Genomic DNA, 10426 nt, shown 5'->3' with positions numbered 1-10426 from the left:
CTTTATCATCAAAACACTTCTTCATTTCCTGTGAAACAGGATGTGACATCACAAGATACAGGTCAAAAAAGGAGGCTGGGGTTGGCGACCACTTCCTCTGAATATGTGGCCATAGGTTGCTGACTATTATGATGAAGACGTTGAGGTGTGTCTGTCTCTCTGCGTCTCTCTCTGCGTGTCTGCCTGCATCTCTCTCTGCGTGTCTGCCTGCATCTCTCTCTGCGTGTCTGCCTGCATCTCTCTCTGCGTGTCTGCCTGCATCTCTCTCTGCGTGTCTGCCTGCATCTCTCTCTGCGTGTCTGCCTGCATCTCTCTCTGCGTGTCTGCCTGCATCTCTCTCTGCGTGTCTGCCTGCATCTCTCTCTGCGTGTCTGCCTGCATCTCTCTCTGTGTGTCTGCCTGCATCTCTCTCTGTGTGTCTGCCTGCATGTCTCTCTGGGTATGACTGACTGTGTGTGTGTCTCACTGTGTGTGTGTGTGTGTGTGTTACCTCTGGCAGAGTGTCGTAGACTTCCACAGGGTCCAGTCCACCAGGCCCCAGTCTGTTCTGTCTCTCCTCCTCCTCATACTCCTCCATAGCCTTTAACAATTACTTTATTATTTTCATTTTGAACCTCACCAATGGCTCATATTTAACTGTATGTACAGTTGAAGTCGGAAGTTTACATAAACCTTAACCAAATACATTTGAGTTTCACAATTCCTGACATTTAATCCTAGTAAAAATTCCCAGTCTTAGGTCAGTTAGGATCACCACTTTATTTTAAGAATGTGAAATGTCTGAATAATAGTAGAGAGAATGATTTATTTCAGCTTTTATTTCTTTCATCACATTCCCAGTGGGTCAGAAGTTTACATACACTCAATTAGTATTTGGTAGCATTGCCTTTAAATTGTTGAACTTGGGTCAAACGTTTTGGGTAGACTTCCACACGCTTCCCACAATAAGTTGGGTGAACTTTGGCCCATTCCTTCTGACAGAGCTGGTGTAACTGGGTCAGGTTTATAGGCCTCCTTGCTCGCACACGCTTTTTCAGTTCTGCCCACAAATTTTCTATAGGATTGAGTTCAGGGCCTTGTGATGACCACTCCAATACCTTGACTTTGTTGTCATTAAGCCACGACTTTGGAAGTATGCTTGGGGTCATTGTCCATTTGGAAGACCCAATTACGACCAGGCTTTAACTTCCTGACTGATGTCTTGAGATGTTGCTTCAATATATCCACATAATTTTCCTTCCACATGATGCCATCTATTTTGTGAAGTGCACCAGTCCCTCCTGCAGCAAAGCAGCCCCACAACATGATGCTGCCACCCCCGTGCTTCACGGTTGGGATGGTGTTCTTCGGCTTGCAAGCCTACCCCTTTTTCCTCCAAACATAACGATGGTCATTATGGGCGAACAATTTTTGTTTCATCAGACCAGAGGACATTTCTCCAAAAAGTATGACCTTTGTCCCCATGTGCAGTTTCAAACTGTAGTCTGGCTTTTTTATGGCGGTTTTGGAGCAGTGTCTTCTTCCTTGCTGAGCGGCCTTTCAGGTTTTGTCGGTATAGATACTTTTGTACCCGTTTCCTCCAGCATCTTCACAAGGTCCTTTGGTGTTGTTCTGGGATTGGTTTGCACTTTTCGCACCAAAGCACTTTCATCTCTAGGAGACAGAACTCCTTCCTGAGCGGTATGACGGCTGCGTGGTCCCATGGTGTTTATACTTGCGTACTATTGTTTGTACAGATGAACGTGGTACCTTCAGGCATTTGGAAATTGCTCCCAAGGATGAACCAGACTTGTGGAGGTCTACAATTTTTTTCTGAGGTCTTGGCTGATTTCTTTTGATTTTCCCATGATGTCAAGCAAAGAGGCACTGAGTTTGAAGGTAGGCCTTGAAATATATCCACAGGTACACCTCCAATTGACTCAAATTACGTCAGAAGCTTCGAAAGCCATGACATCATTTCTGGAATTTTCCAAGCTGTTTAAAGGCACAGTCAACTTAGTGTATGTAAAGTTCCGACCCACTGGAATTGTGATACAGTGAATTATAAGTGAAATAATCCGTCTGTAAACAATTGTTGGAAAAATGACTTGTGTCAGGCACAAAGTACATGTCCTAACCGACTTGCCAAAACTATAGTTTGTTAACAAGAAATTTGTGGAGTGGTTGAAAAACGAGTTTTAATGACTCCAACATAAGTGTATGTAAACTTCCGACTTCAATTGTATGTATTTTAGTATTCTGTTCATCAGTCCACAGTTTTGATACAGTCCCAGAAAAGTGTGAAGGTCAGAATGTTTTTGGATTAAATATCACTTTGAACTTCTCCCACTTCCATAAAAATACTTTTAAACACCTGAAGCAAGAAAAAAAAATGGAGAGAAAATGACCTTTTGTATCCTGATCTTAGCCCTGCCTCGAACCCTCTCTTTAAATGACTCCAGCTCATCAGTAAAGGCCTCCTGATAGGGCTGGTCTGCAGTCTGAGAGAGAGAGAGCGAGAGAGCGAGAGATGGGTGACATACCGATATACGTGTACACAGTACATACACACGTGAAGTTAAAACATCAACTCATAAATCCGGGATTCAATCAAAGGGGCGTTATCGACAAGAAAACAAGGCTTCTCATTTAAAGGTAATTTCCACTTGAGCCGATATCTGCAGCGTTTCTGTCTGTATGCAATAACGCGCCTCTGATTGAATACCGGCCCTTTAAATGAACAAAGGCAACACACACACACCTTGATCTTCTGGAAGAACTCTCTGAAGCATCCTCGAGGGTCGATCTTCAGGCTCTTAGCCAACTCTAAGATGAACTGCATCACTATGGTCTGATGGGCTACCTGATCCATCAAACCATGTTTCTACACACACACACACACACACACACACACACACACACACACACACACAGGTTAACATACACAAAGACACAGAAAGACGTAAATACACACACACACACACACACACACACAGGTTAACATACACAAAGACACAGAAAGACGTAAATACACACACACACACACACACAGGTTAACATACACACAGGTTAACATACACACAGGTTAACATACACAAAGACACAGAAAGACGTAAATACACACACACACACACACACACAGGTTAACATACACAAAGACACAGAAAGACGTAAATACACACACACACACACACACACACAGGTTAACATACACACAGGTTAACATACACAAAGACACAGAAAGACGTAAATACACACACACACACAGGTTAACATACACACAGGTTAACATACACAAAGACACAGAAAGACGTAAATACACACACACACACACACACACACAGGTTAACATACACAAAGACACAGAAAGATGTAAATACACACACACACACACACACAGGTTAACATACACAAAGACACAGAAAGACGTAAATACACACACACACACACACAGGTTAACATACACACAGGTTAACATACACAAAGACACAGAAAGACGTAAATACACACACACACACACACAGGTTAACATACACACAGGTTAACATACACAAAGACACAGAAAGACGTAAATACACACACACACACACACACACACACACACACACACACACACACACACACACACACACACACACACACACACACACACACACACACACACACACACACACACACACACACACACACACACAGGTTAACATACACAAAGACACAGAAAGACGTAAATACACACACACACACACAGGTTAACATACACACAGGTTAACATACACAAAGACACAGAAAGACGTAAATACACACACACACACACACACACACACAGGTTAACATACACAAAGACACAGAAAGACGTAAATACACACACACACACACACAGGTTAACATACACACAGGTTAACATACACAAAGACACAGAAAGACGTAAATACACACACACACACACACAGGTTAACATACACACAGGTTAACATACACAAAGACACAGAAAGACGTAAATACACACACACACACACACAGGTTAACATACACACAGGTTAACATACACAAAGACACAGAAAGACGTAAATACACACACACACACACACACACACACACACACACACACACACACACACAGGTTAACATACACAAAGACACAGAAAGACGTAAATACACACACACACACACACACACACACACACACACACACACACACACACACAGGTTAACATACACAAAGACACAGAAAGACGTAAATACACACACACACACACAGGTTAACATACACACAGGTTAACATACACAAAGACTCAGAAATACGTAAATACACACACACACACACACACACACACACACACAGGTTAACATACACAAAGACACAGAAAGATGTAAATACACACACACACACAATATCTGTGAAACACACCCACCTCCTCCACCTCCAGGTCGATACACATGATAACCAGGAAGTTAGCCGTCTCTTCACACACCAGGTAAGGGTGGTCAGACAGGTACTTCTGACTGTCCTCCCAACGCCGAAGCATCCCTACACACCACACACAGGTTAGAAAGAGAGGAAGAGAGAAAGAGAGACGAAGAAGAGGTGTTGAAACAGAGAGAGAAGAGTATAGAATACAGACATTAAATGGTTTAGTTGTGAGGTGTTGAAACTCACCAAAGTGTTTGATCTCTTTCTTGTGTTTCTCCACAAAAGTCTGGTGTTTCTCCTCCTTCTGTTCCTCAGTCTCTTCTGTCGCTTCCGGCTTGATGTTCAACATACTCTGGGGGAAGAAGGGATGGAGAGGAGGGGAGAGAGAGAAATATATTTTCAGTGGACATGACAGTTGACAGTAGAGGAATAACATGTGACATCAGTAGTTGTGATGATAGCCCATATCTTCATGATTTATCCTTCAGCAAAGTAATGTATTGTCTTCCTATCTCACCTGGCTGAAGCCCTCCTTGTTGAGGGAGTGGTGTATCTATATATCACCTGGCTGAAGCCCTCCTTGTTGAGGGAGTGGTGTATCTATATATCACCTGGCTGAAGCCCTCCTTGTTGAGGGAGTGGTGTATGTCTATCTCACCTGGCTGAAGCCCTCGTTGTTGAGGGAGTGGTGTATGTCTATCTCACCTGGCTGAAGCCCTCGTTGTTGAGGGAGTGGTGTATGTCTATCACCTGGCTGAAGCCCTCGTTGTTGAGGGAGTGGTGTATGTCTATCTCACCTGGCTGAAGCCCTCGTTGTTGAGGGAGTGGTGTATGTCTATCACCTGGCTGAAGCCCTCGTTGTTGAGGGAGTGGTGTATCTATATATCACCTGGCTGAAGCCCTCCTTGTTGAGGGAGTGGTGTATGTCTATCTCACCTGGCTGAAGCCCTCGTTGTTGAGGGAGTGGTGTATGTCTATCTCACCTGGCTGAAGCCCTCGTTGTTGAGGGAGTGGTGTATGTCTATCACCTGGCTGAAGCCCTCGTTGTTGAGGGAGTGGTGTATCTATATATCACCTGGCTGAAGCCCTCCTTGTTGAGGGAGTGGTGTATGTCTATCTCACCTGGCTGAAGCCCTCGTTGTTGAGGGAGTGGTGTATGTCTATCTCACCTGGCTGAAGCCCTCGTTGTTGAGGGAGTGGTGTATGTCTATCACCTGGCTGAAGCCCTCCTTGTTGAGGGAGTGGTGTATCCCTATCACCTGGCTGAAGCCCTCCTTGTTGAGGGAGTGGTGTATGTCTATATCACCTGGCTGAAGCCCTCGTTGTTGAGGGAGTGGTGTATGTCTATCTCACCTGGCTGAAGCCCTCGTTGTTGAGGGAGTGGTGTATCCCTATCACCTGGCTGAAGCCCTCGTTGTTGAGGGAGTGGTGTATCCCTATCACCTGGCTGAAGCCCTCCTTGTTGAGGGAGTGGTGTATCTCTATATCACCTGGCTGAAGCCCTCCTTGTTGAGGGAGTGGTGTATGTCTATATCACCTGGCGGAAGCCCTCTTTGTTGAGGGAGTGGTGTATGTCTATATCACCTGGCTGAAGCCCTCGTTGTTGAGGGAGTGGTGTATGTCTATATCACCTGGCTGAAGCCCTCGTTGTTGAGGGAGTGGTGTATCCCTATCACCTGGCTGAAGCCCTCCTTGTTGAGGGAGTGGTGTATCCCTATCACCTGGCTGAAGCCCTCCTTGTTGAGGGAGTGGTGTATCTCTATATCACCTGGCTGAAGCCCTCCTTGTTGAGGGAGTGGTGTATGTCTATATCACCTGGCTGAAGCCCTCCTTGTTGAGGGAGTGGTGTATCTATATATCACCTGGCTGAAGCCCTCCTTGTTGAGGGAGTGGTGTATGTCTATATCACCTGGCTGAAGCCCTCCTTGTTGAGGGAGTGGTGTATGTCTATATCACCTGGCTGAAGCCCTCCTTGTTGAGGGAGTGGTGTATGTCTATCTCACCTGGCTGAAGCCCTCCTTGTTGAGGGAGTGGTGTATCTCTATATCACCTGGCTGAAGCCCTCCTTGTTGAGGGAGTGGTGTATCTCTATATCACCTGGCTGAAGCCCTCCTTGTTGAGGGAGTGGTGTATGTCTATATCACCTGGCTGAAGCCCTCCTTGTTGAGGGAGTGGTGTATCTCTATATCACCTGGCTGAAGCCCTCCTTGTTGAGGGAGTGGTGTATGTCTATATCACCTGGCTGAAGCCCTCCTTGTTGAGGGAGTGGTGTATCTATATATCACCTGGCTGAAGCCCTCCTTGTTGAGGGAGTGGTGTATGTCTATATCACCTGGCTGAAGCCCTCCTTGTTGAGGGAGTGGTGTATGTCTATATCACCTGGCTGAAGCCCTCCTTGTTGAGGGAGTGGTGTATGTCTATCTCACCTGGCTGAAGCCCTCCTTGTTGAGGGAGTGGTGTATCTCTATATCACCTGGCTGAAGCCCTCCTTGTTGAGGGAGTGGTGTATCTCTATATCACCTGGCTGAAGCCCTCCTTGTTGAGGGAGTGGTGTATGTCTATATCACCTGGCTGAAGCCCTCTTTGTTGAGGGAGTGGTGTATGTCTATATCACCTGGCTGAAGCCCTCCTTGTTGAGGGAGTGGTGTATCTCTATATCACCTGGCTGAAGCCCTCCTTGATGAGGGAGAGGTGCATCTCTATAACACCTGGCTGAAGCCCTCCTTGATGAGGGAGAGGTGTATCTCTATCCCCTGGCTGAAGCCCTCCTTGTTGAGGGAGTGGTGTATCTCTATCACCTGGCTGAAGCCCTCCTTGTTGAGGGAGTGGTGTATGTCTATCACCTGGCTGAAGCCCTCCTTGTTGAGGGAGTGGTGTATGTCTATCACCTGGCTGAAGCCCTCTTTGTTGAGGGAGTGGTGTATCTCTATATCACCTGGCTGAAGCCCTCCTTGTTGAGGGAGTGGTGTATCTAAAATCAAATCTAATTGACTTGTCACATACACATATTTGGCAGATGTTATTGCGGGTGTAGCGAAATGCTACAGCCTCAATATCTCACCTTGCTGAATCCCTCTTTGCTGAGCGTGTCAACGTTCCAAGGCATCTTTTTCTCCTCTCTCCGATGTTCCTCCATCTTCTTCTCCCACAAGCGTTGATCCTTTCTGTATTTCTTCTCCTCGGCCTGGGCCTTGCTCAGCGCCGTCTTCCTCTCCTCCTCTCCCTCCTTCTTTCCTTCCTCTTCTAACTCCTTCACTCTGTACTGCACCTCTTCCAGACGTCTCTTACACTCTGCCATGTTCCTCTCCAGCTCCTCTCCTTTCTCCTCGAAGGCCACCTGTTTCTCCACACGCGCCTAGGAGGGAGAGAAGAGGGGGGAGGAGAGGAAGGGTGGAGGGGGGTGTAGTGGAAAATTAGAGCAGCGGAGAGAGGGTGGAGGAGAGATGAAAGATGGGAGGGACATGGAAGGATGAAGGGTGGAGGGGTGATGAGAGGAAGGGTGTAGGAGGGAGGAGAAAGGGGTGGGAGATAGTAACATTGTTGTTCTTGAAAATGTTACCTATTAGCTCGCTAACCAAACATCTTAGAGGAAAAGGACAAATTAAGATAATTTAATGTAGGTAGGCTGTGACTGGCCTCACACTCCAGTGCAGTAGGTGGCGGCGTATGCAACGTAAAAGTTGGATGCAATCCGCCAACCAAATCCCAAAGAAGAAGAAAATAATTATGTCCAAGGCAAGATAATGTAACGTTACCTAGCACAATTCTGCTGGATTAGTTTGATGTAGCTAGCCAAGGTTAAGGTGAATCACAGGCTGTGTGGTGAAACTCATATTGAGGAAGAGAGACAGGAAGGAAAGGCAGACACAGAGAGAGACAGAGCTGTGGACAAACTCTTATTGAGCAACTAGGCTACTACTGTAAAGCCCAAATGTTGAAAGCCTTGCCTAGTTAACGCCCTGGACCAGAGCTAAGCCTAACTAGCTAACACTTTAGCCAGTTGGATTAACGTTAGTCACGTTAGTTGACCAGCTAACTACTCGGTTGAGTACTGATTTATATGGCTAAGAACTTAGCTAGCTAGTGTTTGCTGACATAGCTACTGTCGCTAGCTGCCTAACCAGTACGTTAGCTATTTCTGTATCAGTATTATTTTAGTGAAAACATATCGCCTGTTGTCATAGCTACCTGATGCCTCCATCGGAAGAGGCTCGGCGTGTCGATATTGGGGTGAGTCTCATCCTCGTCATCCGATACTTCGATGTGGTCCCACACACTGTAATCAATAGTCCTGGACGTCATCTTCTATCTCTCTCTCCTCCTTCTCTTTCCGTGGGAAGTCCACGCAACTACAGCACACTAAATGGAATGACGTGTAAGGAAAATGTCAACTTTGGTCCTGTTGAAAGAGAGAAAATGCGCGCTAAGCTTGCAGAGAACCCGCCGCCCTCTACTCGTTGCTTCAGCTCAGAAGTATTTTCTGGAAAGATCTGTTGCTTCCGATCTGCGAGGTAGTGTGACGTAGAAATCGTGCGACAGAGATGGGTTTAGAGTCTTCGAGAAGCAGAGTGTCCTGAGCTAATAATTCACTATGAAAGTAAACCTTTATATTTTTAGACTTAGTTCATTTTAATCTCTGTGGAATGTTTCTTTATTTCTAGAGCAAAACGTTAAGGTACATTCTGTTTATAATCACACATGTCATCTATAGCGTCAGCCACAGGAGGGCCCACAAGGAGCAAAAAGCAGATTTTTTGTTGTTGAAATCACATCAAGTTACACCTTCTGAGTACTTCCAAATGGTTCTTATTGGGAAAATATATACAAAATAAATGCATTAATCTACACACACATATATAATAGTGCTTTCTTTGCACACATATCCTGTTATTTGGTACTTTATGATGACTGAGTGAATTAGACAATGCAATGCAAGTTAATAAATACTGAAATTAACATGATTGAAAAGTGTAGTATTTGATTTTGGGCCGGTCTGCAAGTGTAACCAGATACACTACATGACCAAAAGTATATGGACACGAACATCTCATTCCAAAATCATGGTTATTAATATGGAGTTGGTCCCCACTTTGCTGCTACAACAGCCTCCAGTCTTCTGGGAAGGCTTTCCACTAGATGTTGGAACATTGCTGCAGGGACTTGCTTCCATTCAGCCACAAGAGCATTAGTTGGACGATTAGGCCTGGCTCGCAGTCAGCGTTCCAATTCATCCCAAAGGTCTTCGATGGAGTTGAGGTTAGGGCTCTGTGCAGGCCAGTTAACTTCTTCCACACCACAGGAGATTGGTGGCACCTTAATTGGGGAGGACGGGCTGGTGGTAATGGCTGGAGCGGAATCAGTGGAATGGTATCAAATCTGTCAAACACATGGTTTGTTGCCGTTCCATTGGCTCCGTTCCAGACATTATTCTGAGTTGTTCTCCCTCAGCAGCCTCCGATATTCCACAGCGATCTCCACAAACCCTTTCTGTATGGACCTCGCTTTGTGCGCAGGGACATTGTCCTGCTGAAAGAGGAAAGGACCTTCCCCAAACTGTTGCCAAAATGTTGGAAGCACAGAATCATCTAGAATGTCATTGTATGCTGTAGCTTGAGATTTTCTTTCACTGGAACTAATGAAAAACAGCCCCAGACCATTATTCCTCCTCCACCAAACTTTACAGTTGGCACAATGCATTGGGGCAGGTAGCGTTTGCCTGGCGTCCGCCAAATCCAGATTCGTCCATCGGACTGCCAGATGGTGAAGCGTGATTCATCACACCAGAGGATGCGCTTCCACTGCTCTAGAGTCCAATGGCGGCGAGCTTTACACTACTTCAGCCGACGCTTGGCATTGTGCATGGTGATCTTAGGCTTGTGTACGGCTGCTCGGCCATGGAAACCCCTTTCATGAAGCTCCCGACAAACAGTTATTGTGCTGACGTTGCTTCCAGAGGCAGTTTGGAATTCGGTAATGGGTGTTGCAACCGAGAACAGACGATTTTTGCTCACAACGCGCTTCAGAACTTTTCTGTGA

The 10426-nt window shown here is 45.8% G+C and overlaps 1 protein-coding gene across 2 annotated transcripts in view; it reads right to left on the bottom strand.

The window, feature by feature from the left end:
- The window catches only part of LOC120018959 (hsp90 co-chaperone Cdc37-like), a 10827-nt gene extending 1947 nt beyond the window's left edge, over positions 1–8880 (bottom strand). The window contains exons 1-8 of one of the 2 annotated variants that reach the window (XM_038962172.1): positions 8579–8880; positions 7452–7745; positions 4637–4742; positions 4392–4507; positions 2741–2863; positions 2388–2480; positions 491–580; positions 1–28 (exon numbers count right to left, since the gene is read on the bottom strand). The exon at positions 1–28 is cut by the window's left edge and continues 44 nt beyond it. In XM_038962172.1, coding sequence (XP_038818100.1) covers positions 1–28; positions 491–580; positions 2388–2480; positions 2741–2863; positions 4392–4507; positions 4637–4742; positions 7452–7745; positions 8579–8692 — 964 coding nt within the window. In that variant the 5' untranslated portion in view covers positions 8693–8880. The remainder of the gene's footprint in view (positions 29–490; positions 581–2387; positions 2481–2740; positions 2864–4391; positions 4508–4636; positions 4743–7451; positions 7746–8578) is intronic. The other variant, XM_038962179.1, reaches the window with a different exon arrangement.
- Positions 8881–10426: the final 1546 nt, after the last annotated feature.

The sequence above is a fragment of the Salvelinus namaycush genome, chromosome 2 (assembly GCF_016432855.1).
Source record: "Salvelinus namaycush isolate Seneca chromosome 2, SaNama_1.0, whole genome shotgun sequence".
Classification (NCBI taxonomy): domain Eukaryota; kingdom Metazoa; phylum Chordata; class Actinopteri; order Salmoniformes; family Salmonidae; genus Salvelinus; species Salvelinus namaycush.
This window is presented reverse-complemented; position numbering and strand designations above follow the sequence as displayed.